At 39.0% G+C, this 22,652-nt stretch overlaps 1 protein-coding gene across 8 annotated transcripts in view; it reads right to left on the reverse strand.

Annotated features, from left to right (window-relative positions):
• Nucleotides 1-281: 281 nt before the first annotated feature.
• Nucleotides 282-22,652, reverse strand: part of FAM118B (family with sequence similarity 118 member B) — a 56,499-nt gene continuing 34,128 nt past the window's right edge. For 4 of the 8 annotated variants that reach the window (XM_082409711.1, XM_082409712.1, XM_082409714.1 and 1 more), the window contains exons 3-8: nt 21,035-21,287; nt 12,638-12,865; nt 9,937-10,065; nt 8,344-8,629; nt 1,061-1,141; nt 282-807 (exon numbers count right to left, since the gene is read on the reverse strand). In XM_082409711.1, coding sequence (XP_082265837.1) covers nt 794-807; nt 1,061-1,141; nt 8,344-8,629; nt 9,937-10,065; nt 12,638-12,865; nt 21,035-21,287 — 991 coding nt within the window. In that variant the 3' untranslated portion in view covers nt 282-793. The remainder of the gene's footprint in view (nt 808-1,060; nt 1,142-8,343; nt 8,630-9,936; nt 10,066-12,637; nt 12,866-21,034; nt 21,288-22,652) is intronic. The other 4 variants (XM_082409716.1, XM_082409715.1, XM_082409718.1 and 1 more) reach the window with 4 other exon arrangements.

A 22,652-nucleotide genomic window follows, 5' to 3' on the forward strand; every position in this document is an offset into this window, starting at 1 on the left:
TTCATAAATAAATTGCCTTTTAGGTCTTGGAGTTATTTTACAGGAGGATTCAAAGCTAAAATCCTACATCACACTAACTGTAGTTCTAGGATTTATGGTAAGAAGGGAAACAGGAATTGATAATGCTGAGGAATCAGGTAAAAATAAGTAGTTGTCCCAAGAATGAGATCACCTTTCCCCAAGGTGAAAGAAGAGAACTTTTAAAATTTAAATTCGGCTTGTACCTTTGCAGGTTAGGAGTTTTCTAAAGTGACTCAAAGTAGAGGTGGGGCCCTGGGAAGTAAATGAACAAGCTTTTAATACAGCTCAATTATGTAAAATACTGTACACTGTAAAAGATCTAGAAAACTAGAGCTTCAAGCCATGTTTTAAAAAAGCCATTAAGCTTAATTGAAAAACCAAGTATAGAGTACAAAACTGCAACAAGGGCCGCGGCGATCCCGTGGCATCTAGATCCCAAGTCCTTCATGCAGAGCTGTGGCCACAGTCAGTAGAGATGTCCCATGGATCTGCCGTGTGGACACAGGCCTGTCCAGCCTGGGGGTGGGGCAGGGCGACTTCCGGGTCCCTTGTCACTTGGGTATTGAACTGGAACAGGCCGCGGAGGATCAGGAACCAGCCGGAGCAGCACGAAGGGATAAGCTGCGACACCCGCCCACCAGCCCCGGCCTTCAACCTCTGCGTTCTGGTACTTCCTAGGAGCTGCTTTGGGTTCTTGTGAGTTTACTTGTTAAACACTGTCCACGGTAGGCCCTTACAGCTTGGTCTAATGGTGGTGATTCCTCTAGCCCTCTCATGTACTACAGTCTGTGGAGAGAGAGAAGGGAGAGAGTAAGTGAAGTTTCACAAAACAGGTTTACACATCTAAAGCTGCAGAAATTAAAGTCAAGCTTAACCCTTCAGAAGACAAGACACAAGATACTAGGAAACTTGTAACAGACTTGGTAGGAAAATATAGACTCTTTAACAGGTAGGAGAGGTTCTCCAAGGTCTTAACTAAGTTCTGGGAAAGCATTTTCTGCTGACAAACTGACAAAGAGTAGAACAGGAAACAGTATACCTCTCATTTCACTGTGTGCTGTCGATGAGCCATTTAGCTGGCCTTCTGACCCATTTAGCTGGCCTTCTCTTACCATCCCTGCTAAACAGAACATACATCAGTATCAGATATTTGACTGAAAAGCTAAAACTACTAATAACAGAAAAGCAACCAACTAAAGGGAGATGAAAGTACATGGCTGACTAAGAAGGATGACATTATTTAGGAATGCACACATTAGGCAGGAGAGTAAACCGGTTAGTCTTCACACTGTTGGGTTAAACAACAGGGAAGCAGTGAGGTCCCTGCGTACACGGACATTACTTGTGAAAAAAACAAGTGTGCTTGCTGTCCCTAACTAGTCCAGAAGGCCAAGTTTAGGTAAAAAAAAAACTACTCCAGCCGGGGTTGGGAAGCAGCGTGCAAGGGGGCAAATTCCACCAAGTAGAAGAGTGAAAAGTAGCAGACACGCCCACGGTATAAAATGGGTTTAGAGCTGTGCTGTCCCACTGGCCACATGTGCTGTTTAGTTTTAAATTAAATTAAAAATTCTGTTCCTCAAGGAACTCCCTGGTGGTCCAGTGGTTAGGACTCCGAGCTTCCACTGCAGGGGCCTGGGTTCAATCCCTGGTTGGGGGACTAAGATCCCGCAAGCCGAGTGGTGCGGCCAGGAGAAAAAAAAAAAAAATTTGTTCCTCAGTCACACTAACCACACTTCAAATGCTCAATGGCCACATGTGGCTTGTGGTTACAGTACTGGACAGAGAAGATTACAGAATATTTCTATCATTGCAGAAAATTCTATTGGACAGCACTGGGATAGATAATGTATAGGAAGAGGTTTAAATCTGAACACACGGGAGGAAAGAATAGCAATCAGAAACATGGTCAATTAGAATATAAACAAAAGACAGCACCCGAACACACAAATTGGTATTCCTCTCTTGGAAAACACTTTAGCAATATTTATCAACCACTAAAATGTTCATGCCCTTTGACCTAGTAATTATACTGAGAACCCATCCTACTGGCAAAAGGAAAAACTGTAGTGATGAATATACCATTCACTGCAACAGTGCTTACAATAGAAAAAACTAGATACTGCCTAACATAGGGGAACAATTAGGTAACTGTGACATCCACACTGGATTATAACACAGTCATTAAAAACACTGGTTATGGGCATTTTTTACAGAACCAGAACAAAAAAATCTTAAAATTTGTATGGAGACACAAAACACCCCCAATAGCCAAAGCAGTCTTGAGGGAAAAAAATGGAGCTGGAGGAATCAGACTCCCTGACTTCAGACTATACCACAAAGCTACAGTAATCAAGACAATATGGTACTGGCACAAAAACAGAAATATAGATCAATGGAACAGGATAGAAAGCCCAGAGATAATAAACCCATGCACCTATGGTCAACTAATCTATGACAAGGGAGGCAAGGATATACAATGGAGAAAAGACAGTCTCTTCAGTAAGTGGTGCTGGGAAACCTAAATGGCCTCATGTAAAAGAATGAAATTAAAACACTCCCTAACACCATACACAAAAATAAACTCAAAATGGATTAGAGACCTAAATGTAAGACCAGACACTATAAAAGTCTTAGAGGAAAACATAGGAAGAACATTCTTTGACATAAATCACAGCAAGATCTTTTTTGATTCAGCTCCTAGAGTAATGGAAATAAAAACAAAAATAAACAAATGGGACCTAACGAAACTTAAAAGCTTTTGCAAAGCAAAGGAAACTACAAACAAGACGAAAAGACAACCCTCAGAATGGGAGAAAATATCTGCACATGAATCAACGGACAAAGGATTAATCTCCAAAATATATAAACAGCTCATGCAGCTCAATATTAAAAAAACAAACAACCCAATCCAAAAATGGGCAGAAGACCTAAATAGACATTTCTCCAAAGAAGACATACAGATGGCCAAGAAGCACATGAAAAGCTACTCAACATCACTAATTATTAGAGAAATGCAAATCAAAACTACAATGAGGCAACCCTCAGAATGGGAGAAAATATTTGCAAATGAATCAACGGACAAAGGATTAATCTCCAAAATATATAAACAGCTCATTCAGCTCAATATCAAAGAAACAAACACCCCAATCCAAAAATGGGCAGAAGACCTAAATAGACATTTCTCCAAAGAAGACATACAGACGGCCATGAAGCACATGAAAAGCTGCTCAACATCACTAATTATTAGAGAAATGCAAATCAAAACTAAAATGAGGTATCACCTCACTCCTGTTAGAATGGGGATCATCAGAAAATCTACAAACAACAAATGCTGGAGAGGGTGTGGAGAAAAGGGAACCCTCTTGCACTGTTGGTGGGAATGTAAATTGATACAGCCACTCTGGAGAACAATATGGAGGTTCCTTAAAAAACTAAAAATAGAATTACCATATGACCCAGCAATCCCACTACTGGGCATATACCCAGAGAAAACCGTAATTCAAAAAGACACATGCACCCGAATGTTCATTGCAGCACTATTTACAATAGCCAGGTCATGGAAGCAACCTAAATGCCCATCAACAGACGAATGGATAAAGAAGATGTGGTACATATATACAATGGAATATTACTCAGCCATAAAAAGGAACGAAATTGAGTCATTTGTTGAGACGTGGATGGATCTAGAGACTGTCATACAGAGTGAAGTAAGTCAGAAAGAGAAAAATATCGTATATTAATGCATGTATGTGGAACCTAGAAAAATGGTACAGATGAGCCAGTTTGCAGGGCAGAAGTTGAGACACAGATGTAGAGAATGGACATATGGACACCAAGGGGGGAAAACTGCGGTGAGGTGGGGATGGTGGTGTGCTGAATTGGGCGATTGGGATTGACATGTATACACTGATATGTATAAAATTGATGCCTAATAAGAACCTGCAGTATAAAAAAACAAACAAAACAACTAATACTAAACTTTCATTGGGTTATTTGTATGAAAATATGTTAATATAAATGTTTCAGACATTACATGAAATTCCTAAAAATCTTATATTTGTATTTGTATGGAAATATGTATGGAAATATGTTAATATAAATGTTTCAGACATTACATGAAATTTCTAAAAATCTTATATGTTCTGGTATAATGTTATAAGTAATAATCCTAGTTATTACTTTAAAATGTATATCTCAGAAATAACTAATTTTCTTGTCAACTGCATTATTATGAACTTTCATCAAATCTTTTACCGTGGTCATTTTTAAGTCTTTTGTCATTTACAGACAGTTCTGGGTGTACTCTGATGATTTTGCAAATATGTTCCTATAAAAGGGTTTCATCTTCAAGAAATTCATGGAAAAGCCTCTGACAAGTACAGGTTTCTGGTAACTGACTGTACTGCTGAACTGAATGAATAAGCATTTTCAGAACTCTGATGAAAAACTGATGAACTCATAAAAGTGCTAACAAAATATCAAGATAAAAAAAACAATTAATTACATGGGACTGAGTGAACTGATGAGGATGAGTATAATTTTTGTGACTTTCTGTCTGAATTAAAAAAAAAAAAAATCCCACAAGGACTCAGAGGCAAAGAATATACAAATCAATTTTCACTGCAAAGTAAAGGAGCTGTTACAGTGGAGGATTACTGGACTGAATGTCAATATTATGACATAGTATGAGTGTGTTTCATGTTTGGTAATTGCAATCATTGTTGCTTTTGTTGTGGTCATCCATGTACAATGCTTGGTATCAGTCTATTTATCTCTTGTAAAAATAAAATACAGTGTGTGTGTGTGAAAAAAATAAAATAAAATAAAAAAAATAAATAAATAAAAAAAAAAACTACAATGAGGTATCCCCTCACACCAGTTAGAATGGGCATCATCAGAAAAGCTACAAACAACAAATGCTGGAGAGGGTGTGGAGAAAAAGGAACCCTCTTGCACTGCTGGTGGGAATGTAAATTGATATAGCCACTATGGAGAACAGTATGGAGGTTCCTTAAAAAACTAAAAATAGAATTACCATATGACCCAGCAATCCCACTACTGGGCATATACCCAGAGAAAACCATAATTCAAAAAGACACATGCACCCCAATGTTCATTGCAGCACTATTTACAATAGCCAGGTCATGGAAGCAACCTAAATGCCCAATGACAGACAAATGGATAAAGAAGATGTGGTACATATATACAATGGAATATTACTCAGCCATAAAAAGGAGCGAAATTGGGTCATTTGTAGAGACGTGGATGGATCTAGAGCCTGTCATACAGAGTGAAGTAAGTCAGAAAGAGAAAAACAAATATCATATATTAACGCATGTATGTGGAACCTAGAAAAATGGTCCAGATGAACCAGTTTGCAGGGCAGAAATAGACACACAGATGTAGAGAACAAACATATGGACACCAAGGGGGGAAAGCTGCGGGGGGTGGTGGTGGGATGAATTGGGAGATTGGGATTGACACATCTACACTAATATGTATAAAATAGATAACTAATAAGAACCTGCTGTATAAAAAATAAAATAAAATTCAAAAAAAATTCAAAAAATAAAAAAATAAAAGGCTACATTTTAAATTTAAAAAAAAATGGTCCATATGAAAAAAAAAATCCAAAAAAAAGTACTGGTTATGAAGACTGCAGCCATGTGGGAAAATGTATGATGTATCACTGAATAAAAAAAAGTACCAGGGGCTTCCCTGGTGGCGCAGTGGTTAAGAATCTGCCTGCCAATGCAGGGCACATGGGTTCGAGCCCTGGTCCGGGAAGATCCCACATGCCGTGAGCAACTAAGCCCATGCACCACAACTACTGAGCCTGCACTCTAGAGCCCACAAGTCACAACTACTGAGCCTGTGTGCCGCAACTACTGAAGCCCACGTGCCTAGAAGCCCATGCTCCGCCACAAGAGAAGCTACCACAATGAGAAGCCCACGCACTGCAATGAAGAGTAGCCCCTGCTCGCCACAACTGGAGAAAGCCCACGCGCAGCAACAAAAACCCAACGCAGCCAAAAATAAGTTAATTAATTAAAAAAAAAGTACCAGGAGTGTATGCATACTTTGTTTACAGCCATGAAGAAATGCACAAGGAAAACTTACCTGAAATATACCAAAGTAACTGCTTCTGTTACAGTAATGAATTGTAAAAGAATTATTTTCTTTTCCCCATTACTTGGTTTTTCTGAAATAAATGTACTGGGATCCTACAGAATCTTTTGAACCCAAGTAATTCTCACTATGCAAAAGCGAGTAGGCAGCACAACGCCAGGCACACAGCAAGAGGTCAGGGTTAAAAAAAAACCATCAGCAAAAGACCTCGGACCTCTCATCGGTATTTATCTATAGAGACTCAAAACATAACCATGGATGGAAGGTAAGCTTGACCTGTCTCAAAACAAAGAAGTGTTTTTAACCTAAAACTGCTCTGCTAGATTTTAGATCACAAACTTAGCTGACCATTCTAATAAAGCCCCTGGCCACACTGAAAATCCTTGATCTTTAACAATTCACAATACCTTAATGAGTGATAACTCTGGGGAGAGCTGCTCTGTTAGGAAGCCCATGCAGCTAATGAAAGAGTCTGTGCTGCTCCACAACACTTCTGATGATTTTTGTCAAGAAAAGACACAGTGTAAGAGGAACAGCTGTCCAGCAGGACTTTGTTCTTTTCCACCCTAGCATCTTCCCCAGGTGGAATATCTCAGAACGCAGATCAAAAGAAATAAGTAGAGCTTGGCTATGTACTCCTTGCCCAGTGGAGAAGCCTGCTGAGAGTCCTATGTGTGGGCAAACAGCAGAAGAATCCGGAGCACTGCAGGACAGCAGAAAACATACCCCCAAGAAAGAATAGCAAATTGCTTTCACGAAAGAGATAAACCAGAAGATTTTTCTTTTTAAGGGTTTTAAAAAAAAGTCTTCTGGAAAAAGGGTAGACCTAGTTTTCAGTGTTCAGTTATGGTGATGCCTTTTACAGATCTTGTTCCATCAAAACACAGCCATGGATAATAAGAGCTTGTGGAATTTCTCATCACAGGAGAATTCCACTTGAAGCAATCTGATTCAGAAGAGAAACCTGGGAATGATTATTGGGTATAGGACAATTAAATCAATCTGTTAATCTACTAATAGATTAATAAATAAATAGATTAATAGATTAATTTAATCTATTAAATTACCTGTACCTTAACAGGCTCCCTAACATGTATTCAGATTGACAATGAAAACGCATACTGGCACATGACTTTTCAAGAACATATTCTACTTACAGCAGGAAAGTTCCTTTGGAACTGCGTGGTGAGTCAGAATGGCCATACGCTGGGGTCCGGCTTTATTCAAACTGAGATTTTAAAAAGTGTTCTCCAATTTAGCTATACCAAAAGGTTTTGTATTTTGTAGAGTAACTGAGAACTTGCCTGGAGCCATTAATAAACTGAACCTTTTATCCCCATTTGGCTTTCCTGTTAGAACCTGGAGGTAAAATGTCAAGTGAGTGGTACCCCTACCCTCTGACTTTAATTCCACCATAACAGTTTCCAAACAGCATTTTCAAAGTGTGTCGTTTTTTTTTTTTCTGTTTATAAAGACGAAGCATAATCATAGAAAATGCTAACAGAGAAACAAAATATTAGAATATATCTACAATTTTGTATGCCAGGGACTGACCATGGTGGCATTTTACAACCGTTTTTTTTTTTTTGTCACTCACAGTATTATATCTCTGACATTATTTTGGGCAGTAAAAGCATTTTTTCTTTTATGGCTTCATATGTATTTCATCAATTAATAAATGGTGTATTTATAGAATCCCCCATTTTCTGGAACATTTTAGATTGCTTCCAATTTTTGCCATTTATCTACAACACTGATTACATCCCTACACTTGTATCTTTGTGCAACTGTGTCGTATAATTGTGCAAGTGTCCGGTGATCTCCTTAGGAGAAACTTCTCCTAAGATAAGTTGTATCAAGTGGGATTTCTGGGTCAAAGGTTTTAAACTTCTGAACATATTCCAAATTTCCCCTTCAGAAAAGCTGTACTAACTTTACCTTCTCACCAATACTACACGAATGTATTCCTTTCCTCACGGCCTTAGCCGAAAGGGAGTTATCATTCTTCTCTATTTTGAAATCTAAACTCTAATTGCATTTCACTTATTAATCTGAAGACTAACCGCCATCTCCCTTCATAATCTGGTTAGGATTATATTCCTCATCTTGGTGATGACTTTACCCACCACAAACACATAAGAGGCTGAAGAGCGGTTGCCCTCCGAGCCCTCTCCGTCTCAAAACGCATCTTACCTGACCTTCCCCTTGTGGAGATCTCACATGTCAGTCGCTTGAAGTATTCTGGAAGGTCAGCATATTCATTTCCATAGGAGATGACCTTAATCCCTTTGTCCAGCATGTTTTCTCGAAGCTTCTTGAACTCGTCCACATCTCCTCTCCGAACCAGCATGAAATGTTCTAAGTCAGATTTGTGCTTGACAGCCTCCAGAAAAAGGGCTTGGAAAGTGGTGTCGTCCACAGTCCAGCCACAGCCCAGGAAAAGGAACGACTTGTTTTCATAGAGCTTCTGAATCTCTCTCTTGTAGGAAAAGAAACATATTAATGACACCGTGAAGACATGTCTGAAACAAGAGTCAACAAGGTCATAACTGCTGCATTTAGCAGACTGTGATGACCGATTAACCAGCATTTAAGAGGGGAGATGCATCCCGTGAAGGAGTCTGACCTCCTCATTGTTTATTATTGTAACTTGATGACTGCCCTAAAATTGTATCTTTACCTGGAATTCTCCTGCAGGCTCTCTATTCAGGGTCTCACTGGTCTATGCCTTACAGTTTATTTTTTAGATCTATGTGCCCAGAGGCCATAAGGCAATGAGTAGTCTTCAGTATAGCTTACTCTTCCCATTTTCTTGACCATATCTGCCTTTTTTGCTTAACAGAATAAGCCGTGGATAACTAGAGAAGAGAATTCCATCACCAGATCTGCTCAAAGAAAGCCTGACACTTAGAACATTAATATATACCTGTGTGTATACATTTATATACGTGTGTGTGTGTGTGTATATATATATATATATATATATATATACACATATATATATATATCACACACACTACACATATAAATATAAAAATATTAGAAATGATAGTGATGATAGATGCAGCTATAACAGATGTCAGGGAAAGAACAGGTGAAAAAAAGTTCCCTTATGCTTTAGAAAACATCACATTTTCTTGGTCTTTTTTCACAAAGAAAGCCTCCATTTTATCACCCTATCCAAATTTTTTTCTCTGTTTTCCAGTGAGCAATAAGTGAATAAGTGTGATGATTCAATATAAAACCATCACCATTTATATAAAAATCTCTTTAGAATGTATGCTCTAGTAGTGATTGGTCAGTGAAAAGCTGCATAAATTAGTTTTGGCATAGAGAGGGCCATTAACACTATATATACCAAACGATGAAGGGTAGTAAGTCTTCTTTGTATGTGAAAATGATAACCAATAACACAGTGCCATCTGCTGGGTGTCAATCAAGAACAAAGTAAAACCTCAGAGTTTGACACCTGAAGAGATGTCTGACATTTCCAAAGATGGCATGCACACCCACAAGTTAAGAAGCACAGGAAAGAATGCTTGGCCTTCCTTTTTTTTTTTTTTCTGCCTTGCCATATGGCATGTGGGATCTTAGTTCCCCGACCAGGGACAGAACCCGAGCCCCCTGCATTGGAAGCACAGAGTGTTAACCACTGGACCCCCAGGGAAGTCCTGGCCTTCCAATTTTAATTAATGAGAAGAAACTGTTATCCCTGGAAGACCAGTGGTGTATTTAGAGGTTTCCCAGGAAGGCTCTCCCGAGGGCAGCAAGGTCAGCACCACTCACCATAACTTCAGTGTTCCTGAGCACATTCTGATACCCAGCTGGGTGAAGGACAATGCCACTAGGGTTGGTGTAGACCCCATGAATGTGTAAGACGCTCAGCTTCCGCTTCTCCTGAGCCCACTCGAGGACCTGCACAACACAAACACAGATCAACCAGGCGGGCAGGGCTGAGCACTTGCTTCGAGGTCCCAATGGGCAAGAGGCTCTTTTGAGGACAAGGTTTCTGACATAACTCTCCAGCTTCATGATACTATAGGCCAAGAATGCGGCCATCCGACGTGGCCTCACTTTCTACTTCATGCATGACCGTTAGGAATGAGGGCAGCAAGTCTGGTGATTTCTCTTTGAGAGTAACAAGCAAAAATTAGAATTTATTTGTCATAATTTGCAGGAACCACAGGGCTCTTTCCACTGGTGACATACATGACAGCTCTGGATGACCATCTCAGGAAGGATCCCCGAGATGTCAAACCTTGTATCGATGCCCTGGTCTAGTCCCCCTTCACACTTACTCCAGGTTTGGCCATATGGCTTGCTTTAGCCAAGGGGGCATTAGCAAACAAGAGCAGAAGCTTGGAAAATGTTGGCACAATGAGTCTTATTTCTCTTTTGCTGCTTTTGGAACCCAGCTACCATGTGAAGAAGCCTGATGGCCCAGCCGACTGCCTGCACCAACAGACATGCAAGCAAGGCCATCTAACACCACCTAGTCTGGCCCCCAGAGGACTGCAGCCATGTGTGTAACTTGCAAAACCGGCAGAACTGTCCAGCTGAGCTGATCAGCCCAGCTCAAGTAGCAAATTCACATCATCACGGGCAAATAAAAACATTGTTTTAAACCATAAAGTTTTCAGGGTGATTTCTTGTGCAGCAATTGATAAGCGATAAAAGAATCACTTCAGTCACCTCTGAGTTACCTAAAAGGCTACCAATGAAGAACGATTATTTAGATGACAATGATAATAAGGGCCAACTGGATCCCATGTTTCCATTTTCCCAAGGACTTGAGACAGTATAAATTTATTTTTAACATTCTAGAGAAATAAGGTATGGATTAGGGAAAAAGTCAAGAGGCATAGAGATTTAGAATTAGAGTATTACCAGGCTCTATTCTGACTGCCAGTCAATGGCTTTAACCCTTAAACTTCAATATTGCCCCTAATGTGGACTAAAATACAAAGCAAATCTTGAGACTCCAGGATGAAAATGAGAAGGAAGATTTCAAGTCTGATTGATACCCTTAACTTTAAAAAGGCCCTTATGCTTTTGATGCTGGTCATGATCTTTGGAGATTGTATCAGAAACAGCATGGAAGCTGTTTCTTGCCATTCATTTTTAAATTTCATTCAACCATTTATAAATTCAAAAATATTTACTGAGCACCTACTATGTACCAAGTACTATCTTAGGCATTAGGGTAAGAAGGGCTGACATGGTTCCCGTCCAAATGGAGTTGCTATTCCTCTGGGGCAAACAGGCAGAAAACAAACAAACCAAGATGAAAATGGAAAGTTATATCAAGTGCTTCATGGAAAAAATGAACCAAAAAATAAGGGTGGGTCCTTTCTTAATTAGGATGGTCAGAGAAGACCTCTCAGAGGAAGTGATTCGTAAGTGAAGACTTACAGGTGAAGAAGGAGCTGGCCATACAAAGCATGGGGGCAGCAGGTGGAAAACACTCCAGCCAGAGAAAACCAGTCTTTTCAGCACCATTTCTCTAAATTGGATTTCCTTTTACGACTCGAATTCGAGGTCAGCAAAATCACAAGACTGGCATTATAGCTACTGCTCTGGCAGAGGCAGTACTGTGACATGAGTGCCAGTGGGGGAGTCATTTGTCTCTTCAAACTCTACTTAGCTGGGCTCTAAGTGGGACACAAAGGCAGGCAGGCTCCCAGGAAAACGAAGTATGAAGGCAAATTACAAAAACTACAGGGCAGGACAAGTGAGAACCTGTGGCGGTTTATAATCTGTTTTTTTTTCCCCCCTCCTTCTTCAATCATTATGTCTCTGACATCTTCTTATGGCAATGAAAACATTTTCCCTTTTATGGCTTCAGTGTATTTCATCAATTAAAGGGTGTTATCTACAGAATATCCCATTGGTGCTAGATTTCAAATTACAACCTCTGGTGACCATTCTAATAAAAGCCTTCTCTCATTAGATGACATAGATGGACATCTGTAATTCCATATTATGGGAGATGGCTTAGGTATAGTATGGGTTTCTTTAAAAAAAGAAGTCTGCTGAGGTGTCCTTTGAATACTTATCTCAACCCAGCTGTCATTTGTCTTGAAACTTGCTCTTCAGACATCAAAAAGTAGCTTTCGTACATTTCCAACAGATGCCATGAAGAATATATCCTAACAGAGAACTCTAAATCAATACTGCACCCACCTGATATTATCTAGTGTTAAAAGATTTAGATTTCACAGTTCAAATGGCTTCCTATAATCTTGCTTAAAATCGGGTGAAACTGTCAAAACTCACAGAACGGAACACTTTTAAGATCTGTGCTTTTTACTGTACATTGATTTTTATCTCAAAAAACCAAAAACAAAAATCCAACCAGGGATAACAGTCTCCCTTTCTACCTCTCCATAAACGCCAGTACTATACAATATCCCAACCAGAAAACAGTATTTCTCATGAGGATACAATCCACTGGCCTGAAGAGATAAACTAATCCTTTACTTCTTACCTTCTTCTCATCAGTAAGGTCAAGGGATTCAAGTTGTTTCCCCTGATCTGCTGCATAGAGTTCCAGGAGATTGTCAAAATTTGTAGTTAACACCAGGGCTCCATTTTCCATCAGGTGGAGAACTGACTGAAGTAGCTGTTTACCAGAATCTTCCATCTTTGACTCCAAGTCATCAAATACTTCATATAAACAGTCCTTGAAAAATGTGGATCGAACATTACTAGTACGCTGGGGAGGGATATAAGAGAGATAAGTTAGTTCTAGCGTTTTGGTAGGTCATTTGTTTTCATTAAATAACAGCAACTTTTTGAAGAGTGCTTTGCACTTATACTGTCTCTGGGACTTCCCTGGAGGTCCAGTGGTTAAGACTCTGTGCTTCCACTGCAGGTGACATGGGTTTGATCCCTGGTCGGGGAACTAAGATCCCACATGCCACGCAGCATGGCCAAAATATTAAAAAAAAAAAAGAAAAAGAAAAAAAAAGTAGAATACTGTCTCCCTCACAGGGTTCTAATACGGAAAATAGGAGGATACATGCCAAGTGCCAGCTCAACACTTTAGCACATAGCAAGTGATCCGCACTATTACATCACATGCAAAGAAGCACATGCTCTCTAAATAGGCATTTTTATAGAATGAAGATGGGCATGGCGAGGAGAGGTGACTGTTACCCGGACTAAAGGAAAACTGGGGCAGAAAGCACAGCTCCAACTACCCTTTAAGCAGGCCTCAGGTAAGAATACTTTCTGTTAAACTTTCCTCATCTAGGGAAAAACCACTAAAAGACAGCTCTAAATGTGGTTTAACATGTCTTTTTCTAACCCTAGGTGCTTTTTACAGATGCTGATGGCTTTAGGACAAACTGCTTACCTTCTCCCTGCCTGTTTTTTTCCCTGGTATAATTCAGCAATTTGTTTACAAGACTGCTAGGGAGAATATTTAGTACATGATAACGGTTGCCAAAAATCTGCATTTTGCAACTGTTAAAAATACCAAAACGAATCAGTTCTGAACAGACTCCCTATTTCTTAACAAATGGTTCATTTAGATAACTGCTTTCCCCGGTTTGTTTTGAATACTACATGTAAGTATCTCTGAGAACTAATGAGGAAAAATAATACCAATCTCAAGTGGGAAGTTGGCTTTCTAACTTAAAAGGCAAAGTGATCCCTAGGACAAAAGGAATTTGAAACAGGAAAGTAACTATGCAGTGTGCTATAACAAATATCTGATCCCTATCTTATCCCTGCAACACCATTCCATTAGATAATACCTAAGCAAGAATCAGTTCTTAAAGGCCCCATTATTCCCCATTCAAACTCCAAGTAACTGCAATTAGCTGCTAGATAGCAGACGAGCCATAATCCTTCTGTTATTCCTCAAAGTAGTCCCCCTACCTTCCTGGTTTCCCTTGTATACCTTTCTAATAGCCGATAAAGATCTGTTTCCATGGAACCACATAAGTAGATTCATAAAGCGCACTTCAATTTGCCAAATGTGCTTCCTATTTTTTTCAAAGTATTTAAAAAAATTATCCATTTTTTCATTATACCTTCCAAGTAAATGGTAAATTATTTTCACAGGAGAAAAATGAGAGCACAGAGGTGAAACAGTACCTCTGCCTGGTGATGACACACCCAGAAGTTTGTCTAGTTCTGTGGATCGCTGTTCTATGCTACTTTTACCACAGGACAGGCTTCTCAGTGTACCCTGTTGTCAGTGGGCTCAGACTCTTTTCTAGGGCTAACTAGATGGTACAGCCCACGATTTATGTGGCTAAGAATGTGGGTCATGTTTTTCAACTTCTGTCCGCTCTCTTTACATCATGGCATAAATTATTACGTCACATATTAGCAGCCCACAGGCAACCAACTAGGGACGCTAACACTGAATCAGAATGAACAATTTGATCAGAAACGAACAGTGAAGAAACTGAATTTCACTACATGCAAGAGTCAACCACTACTGAATGCCAGGCACTGTTCTAGATTTGTTATCAAAAATATGGTGCCCCTTTAATGTCCATCAACATTACAATCCATGTACCCTATAATCTTGCAATCTCATTTCTGGGAGTATATCCCACAGATGTAATTGCAAACAAATAAAATGACATATGCAACATTATCACTGCTCTGTTACCTGTGACAGTAAAAGACTGGAAATGAGCCAAGTATCCATATACAGGAAACTGGTATGGAAAGATCTCCAGGATATACTGTCACGTAAAACAAACAAGTGCAGATCAGTATGTCTAGAATGCTACCTGTTGACATGGGGATGGAAGCAATGAAATAAGAATACATAGAATCCTATTTGCTTGTTTTTGCACAAAAGAACACTGGAAGGATACTCAAAAAGAGTGGTGACCAACTGGGGGCAAGTCGGGGAAAGGAGGTAGACAAAGCCATGGGTGCGAGTGAGATGCCATGATGTATGCACACCTTTTATACCATTTTGATTTCTGCAATGTGTATAAACAATACCCATTCAAAAAAGGAAAATTAAGTTTAAAATTAAAGAATATGGTGATTTTAGGAACTTCCTCATCTTTCATACCTTCATTTTTTTTTTTTTTTTAATAGCACTGCTCCAGGATGGTAGGGCCATCAGAAAGCGGGGTTTTTAAAAAAAATTTAATTAATTAATTTATTTATTTATTTATTTATTTATGGCTGTGTTGGGTCTTCGTTTCTGTGCGAGGGCTTTCTCTAGTTGCGGCGAGCAGGGGCCACTCTTCATCGCGGTGCGCCGGCCTCTCACTATCGCGGCCTCTCTTGTTGCGGAGCACAGGCTCCAGATGCGCAGGCTCAGTAGTTGTGGCTCACGGGCCCAGCTGCTCCGCGGCATGTGGGATCCTCCCAGACCAGGGCTCGAACCCGTGTCCCCCACATTGGCAGGCAGACTCTCAACCACTGCGCCACCAGGGAAGCCCACATACCTTCATTTTGTACTCTGATTCATACACACACACCGTTAAACAACACTGATAAGCCAGCACCAGTTTAATTATTATGCACACATATAAAAACACCTGGGTATATGACCAGGTAAGCATGGGTGTGGGATATACTTCCTTGCTTCTAAGAAAAGAAATACAAAAGGTTAAAGTCTGAAAATAAAAGTCATGAGTCACTTATTTTAGCTAACTATCTTTGGGTCCTCTTTCTTTGAGTTATTACATTTTGCATATCAACATAGAGAGGAAGGAAAGCGGCTTCTATAGTTGCATCGATTTCCTCAGACTTAAAATCAACTTTTTCTCTCTTGAAACAGGTGACCCTAGAACTGAATTTCCCACCAGCGGCCTCTCTAAGTAAAGACAAAAGAATGAAAACAAACAAGGAGGTTCCAAGGTCAAAAGGAAATGCCAAACTCCCACACATATTTATGGACATTTTCTCATTTGTTTAAAACAGTGAACTGAATCCAATGTTGTTTCATTTCCTCCTACCCTGTAACTCCCATCCTTCTGATCCCAGACACAGTAAAAACCACAAAAAAAAAATCCTGACTCATTTTCACCAAGGTTATTAACATTTACAGTGCATTTACTCTGTGCCAGACACTTCCCATACATTTTCTCACTTATTTTTCAAGTGGGATAAGTAGCATTATCCGAGTTTTACAGGTTCAAAAATAGATTTTGAGACGTTAAGTGATTTGCCCAGGGTCCCAGTGCCTTTAAAAATGGCACAGTTTTTCCGGTACTGAAACCCAAGATTTTTGCAATGGCATTTCCCTACTGTAAGAAACTGGCTCAGTAGATGGGCCTATTAACCCTGTCATATTACTGTTGTTTGTTAGAGTCTTAAAAAAAAAACCCAACCAAACAAACAAAAAACCCAAAAAGGACATCTTCAAATGTATTTTGAGCTTTAAACTGAACTAGCCACCTTTTTTTCATCAGACATCATTTTTACTTGAAAGAATGACAGGCAGACAAACGATGACTATTCAGATTTGCGTATTCTCAGCATTCTTGCAAAAATAAATGAAGTGAGCTGTCATTTCGAGGGAAAACTAGCCAATGATCGCTGCCATTGTTGCTAATGATAAAAGCTGAGCTTTCAAGCAAAAATCAGATTTTTAGAAAACTTTTATCTGCCACCATGAGCTTGACAGCTTCCAAATACCTTTGTGATGAGATTGGTGGTGATATTAATGGATGCAATTTTTTTGGATGGTGTAATGAAATGTGCCAAAATCTAGAAGATACGTATAACTCAGTGAAGCAGTATTTTCCCAATGGGTAATGTTACAAAACCGTGCATGGGTAGAAGATGGATCATGGATCTTAATGCAGCAGCATAAGGGAAGTTCAGATTCCGTATCACCAATAACATGGATATGATCTGATATCAGATTCTTTATGGCTATTAATCTTTAGGAAGCCATCACTTACTGAATTTTTGGTGTAGTATCAACAACGAGTATCTACAATTATCCAAAAAGACTATTAAAATACTTTTCTCTTTTCCAAGTATGTACCTGTAAGCCCTGATTTTTTTGCATAGTTAAACCAAAACCTCACAAAGACACCGAACTGACTACGTAAAGCAGATAGGAGAATCCATTTTCAATTAAGCCAGACACATTTGCAAAATGTGAAACGATACCACTCTTCTAATTTATTTTTGTTTTTGGAAAATATAGTTGCTTTTCATAAACACGTTATTTATGTTAGCATGTAACAGGCTTATTATTATTTTTAAATGAATTTAATGTTTAAAAAATTTCTCAGTTTTAATTTTTAATATAGTGAATATGAATAGACATAACCCACATAAACAAGAGCTGTTTGAGATTCTCAGTAATTTTTAGGCGTATATAGGGGTCTTGAGACCAAAAAGTTTGATAATTGCTACTCTATTGGAAGTGACACTACGACTACACTTTAAGGTGAATACTAAACCTTCATCCAAAGATTATTAGTGACTCCAGTTTGATGTTTGGTTAGTATACATTTATTGACACTGACTTTAAATCCTCTCATTACTTTCAAACATAACTAACCCACTTAGCAAGGTCATGCTTTCTAGTCTCAGGAGACCTTTTCAACGGATGAATGAAGGCTCCAGCCGAGTGGCACGGCACCATGCAGACAAGACTTGCTGGACTAACACAGCTCTCTTTGTCCTCATGAGCTCTTTCTTTCTTTTTTCCCCCAGAAAGACAACATTTTTGTTACTGGGCTGACACACTTCTTTAATACTTTTCCCTTATATTTTGGGTCTATATACTCTTTAATTACCTTTTTATATGACAATTTTGTATTTTTTTGAACATTAAAAAATTATGCTTTCTTCTTCTTTTCTCTCAAGTGTACTTATGAGTTATTAACACAGCCACCCTCACTTTCATTGACTAGTGTTTGGATCATACAGCTTTTCCATTCTCTTACCTGTATTTTTAACAGCTTTATTGAGATATGGTTCACATAACACAATTCACCTATTTGAAGTGCACAATTCAGTGGTTATTTGTAGATCCACAGATATGTGCAACTGTCACCACAGTCAATTTTTTTTTTTTGGCTGTGCCTCACAGCTTGCCGGTTCTCAGTTCCCCGACCAGGGATGAAACCCCAGCTTCAGCAGTGACAGCCCGAAATCCTAACCACGAGGCCACCAGGGAACTCCCCATCACAGTCAATTTTAGAAAAATTTCATCATCTCAGAAAGGAATCCCGTACCCTTTAACTATCACCCTCTCACCCTCCATCCCTGCTCCAGTCCTAGGCAACGACTAAACTACTTGCTGCTCTAACAGATTTCCCTACTCTGGACATTTCATATGAGTGGAATCCTCTAACATGTGGTCTTTTGTGACTGGCTTCCCCTCAGCATAATGTTTTAAAGGTTCATTCACATTGCACCACGTATCAGTACTTGATTCCTTTTTATTGGCAAGTAATAGTCTATTGTGTGACTATGCCACATTTTGTTTATCTATTTGACAGTTGATGGACATCCGCACTATTTCCAGCTTTTGTCCATTATGAGTAACGTTATAAAGATTTGTTTCTAAGTTTTTGTATGGACATACACTTTCATTTCTCTTGGGTATATGTGTGTGTGTGTGTGTGTGTGTATATATATATATGCATAAGTGGAATCGTTGGGTCATATGACAACTCTATTTATTTGTTTGAGAAACGGCCAGGCTATTTTCCATCCTGTCTGCACCACTACACAATCCCAGCAGCGTACGAGGGTTACAGTTTCTCCACAGTCTCGTCAGCAATTATTACCCAACTCTTTGATTCTAGCTATCCCAGTGCGTGTGAAGTGGTATCTGACATAGTTTCTGATTTGCGCTTTTCTAATGACTAATGATGTTAAGCATCTTTTCATGCACTTACTGGCTATTTGTATATCTTCCTTGGAGAAATGTCTATTCAAATCCTTTGCCATTTAAAAACTGGATTATTTTAAATGCTGGAGAGGGTGTGGGTGGGAATGTAAACTGGTGCAGCCACTATGGAAAACGGTATGAAGGTTCCTTAAATAGAGCTACCATATGACCCAGCAATCCCACTCCTGGGCATATATCTGGAGAAACCTCTAATTCAAAAAGACACATGCACCCCTATGTTCACAGCAGAACTACTTACAATAGTCATGGAAGACATGGAAGCAACCTAAATGTCCATCCACAGATGAACGGATAAAGAAGATGTGGTACATATACACAATGATACTACTCAGCCATAAAAAAGAACGAAATAATGCCATTTGCAGCAACATGGATAGACCTACAGATTACCATAGTAAGTAGGTCAGACAGAGAAAGACAAATATCACATGACATCACTTATAAATGGAATCTAAAAAATGATACAAATGAACTTATTTACAAAACAGAAACAGGCTCAGAGACATAGAAAACAAACTTATGGTTACCAAAGGGCAAAGCAGGGGGAGGGATAAATTAGGAGTTTGGGATTAGCAGGTACGAATCACTATATAAGACAGATAAAACAACAAGGTCCTACTGTATAGCACAGGGAACTATATTCAGTATTTTGTAATAAACTATAATGGAAAAGAATATGAAAAAGAATATATGTATAACTGAATCATTTTGCTGTACACCAGACTAATATAACACTGTAAATCAACTATACTTCAAAAACAAATTAAATTGAAAAAAACTGGATTATTTGCGTTTTTATGAAGTTATAAGAGCTTTTTTTATACATTCTGGACACTATACTCTTATCAGATATATGAATTGTCAACATCTTCTCCCATTCTGGGGGCTGTCTTCTCACTTTCCTGATAATGCTCAGTGAGCCTAGTAGCTTTTACAACTTTGGTGAAGTGCAGTTTATCTATTTTTTCTTTTGATTCTTGTGCTTTTGGTGTCATGATTAAAAAACTACTGCCAGATCCAAGGTCATGAAGCTTTAAAACTATGTTTTCTTCTAAGAGTTTTATAGTTTTTAGCTCTTACATTTAGGTCTTTAATCCACTGAGCTAATTTTTGTATATGGTATGAGGTGGAGGTCCCATGAGCTCTTTAAAGTCTTAATTTTTTATATTGTTCTAGGTTAGTAACATTATACCCCAATTAAGGACAAAGAAATGAAAAGATGAAGTAAAAGGCCCTAAGTGTTTGAATGAGTCATGATCTAGGAGGGAATTGTCAATACTTTTAAATGCCTTTCAGGTTAACACTTAATGACACTTCTTTCCTATAGGCCCTAGGGCGTAGGGGGAAAAAATCAACACTGATAATTGACTGTTTAAGGCATAAGAGTTACATTTTTTTTCAAGGTGCACTTAATTCATTAAGCTTTAAAATATGCTTTGGCTACTCTACTATTTCCAAATATATCTTAAGTGAATCCTGATTTTTAAGACATTTTTAAAACGAAGCAAGACAAGGAGGCCCTTAAATCATTCAGGAATCGATTTCCAGCTCAGTTTGCTGAAACGCAGCAAAACTCCATATATATATATATATGTATGAATGATTGCCTTTAAAAGGAACATTAAAAACTGGTGTTGCTTCATCCACAAAATAAGAATTATCTCTAATCTCTCTGAGGTTCCCTGAAAGGCGTGGATGCCAGGGAACACAGCTTTTATAGTAGTGAGTGTAGAAAAAGTAAATTTAAGACACAGCAATAATGGGACAGTGGTCTCATTTTGTACATATAAAGGCCTCAACAACATTATCATCACCATCATCACCACCCCCCCCCCCCCACACACACTGAAATGAGGTCAAGGAAACTACCATGATTCGGGTCCATAAACGGACATTTTGCAGAAGAGCCAAATGTTATGCAAATCTATAGGCTAGAAACATAAATCTCCTTATTGCATTCAGCATGTGTGTCTGGTTTTAGGAAAGGTCGAACGCCAGGGCTCACACAAGGGTACTCACAGGAGAGAGTTTCTGGATGAGGTCATGGGCAACATGGACAAGGTTCTTGTCTTCATGGAGACATTTCTGAAATTTTTTGCTCTCCTCATCTTCTAGAAGATCAAAATCAATGGCCGCATCCAGTAAGGCCTGAATCAACCCCTTCCAGGATTTCAGGGCTGGGACCTGGGGTGCGACCGCAGCACTGATGCCTGTTCCAATCACCAGCACGAGCTCCCGAGGCTTCTTCGTTTTCAGGCTTGGGAGCAGCTTCCTGAAAAAGTCAAACAAATGAGAGGACTGGGAACGTCCAACAGGCACGAGGCACGAAGACCGTCCAAAGCCACGGTTTTCAGCTCTAACTCCTACAGCCACAAAGATGACAAGCACAGGCTTGATGCCTTTCCAAAGTAGTGTGAGCACAACCAGTGCTTGCTGAGAAAGTAATAACCCTACTGTGGAAATCCTAAAGAGCCACCGTAAGACCAATCTTCTCCTTTGTAGTCCTCTCAACCTAAGAAAACCCACTAATATCAGGAAAAGGTCCAACTATCACCACTCAGTTCAGTTCTGATAACTAAATTATATTTTAAACAAACATAAATTTAAAAAAACACGTCTGATTTGATTTGGATTCCAGAGAGAAAAGAAACCCCCCACATGTGAAATTCCTATTGTTGAGAAATGCAAAACAGGAGATGAAAGAAAAGCCAATAAAAAAAAGTAAGTCCAAAGTTTGTGAACACAAAGATGAAAATGAACATGACTAAAGTTGAGCATGAGATAGTCAAATACGGGAACACATTTGCCTTCGGCTTTGTTCTAGATATCCCCAAGCAGAAAAAAAAAAAAATAGTGGCCAACAGAATTCTGAAAACACAAAAGCTTTACATACCTAAATAAAGAAACAACTATTCAATGGATATGACGGAAGGTGGAAAACATTCCTTTCTTCCCGTGATAAACACTGAGTTCTGCCCTGACTTCTGTGTGAGATAATTTTTGTGTTTTGGTACAAATTTTTGTGTTTTGTTTCTCCACACCCCCTTCATCCTGAAACTATATTAAAATCTGTTTGAAATATGTTTATGCACTTTAATTTTTGCTGATGGCATGTGTTTTCCTAAGAAACTGCCCTTCTAGACCTTTTGTCCACATAATACAATGAACAGAAAAAGGATTTGCATGTTGGCATAATGCAAGAAGGGAAAGGTACTTTTAGCCTTGAGAAAGCTGGTTTTGAAGAAACCACCTCTAGAACTGCCTTCCCTATTCCCAATTCCATGAAAAACTCATAAAGCACCGTACACATGGAGTCCCTGGCCGCAAAAGCTTAGTCTGCTGGGGAAGACTGATAATAGACATTAGAAGCGAACAATGAAAAATGCACTTCAGTTCAAGGGGATCAAGAAAGTGAAGCGCACACAAACATATACTTAAAATTTCTAGAAGGGGGTGACGAGCAGATGCAAACTACTGCACATAGAATGAATAAACAAGTCCTATTGTACAGCACAGGGAACTATATTCAATGTCCTGTAATAAACCATAATGGAAAAGAAAAAAAAATTTCTAGAAGGATTCATAAGAACTGTAAATAGTGGTTAACTCTGGGGATTGGGGAGAACAGGGATTTTTG

The sequence above is a fragment of the Balaenoptera physalus genome, assembly GCF_965194825.1.
Source record: "Balaenoptera physalus genome assembly, chromosome: 10".
NCBI classification, from domain to species: domain Eukaryota; kingdom Metazoa; phylum Chordata; class Mammalia; order Artiodactyla; family Balaenopteridae; genus Balaenoptera; species Balaenoptera physalus.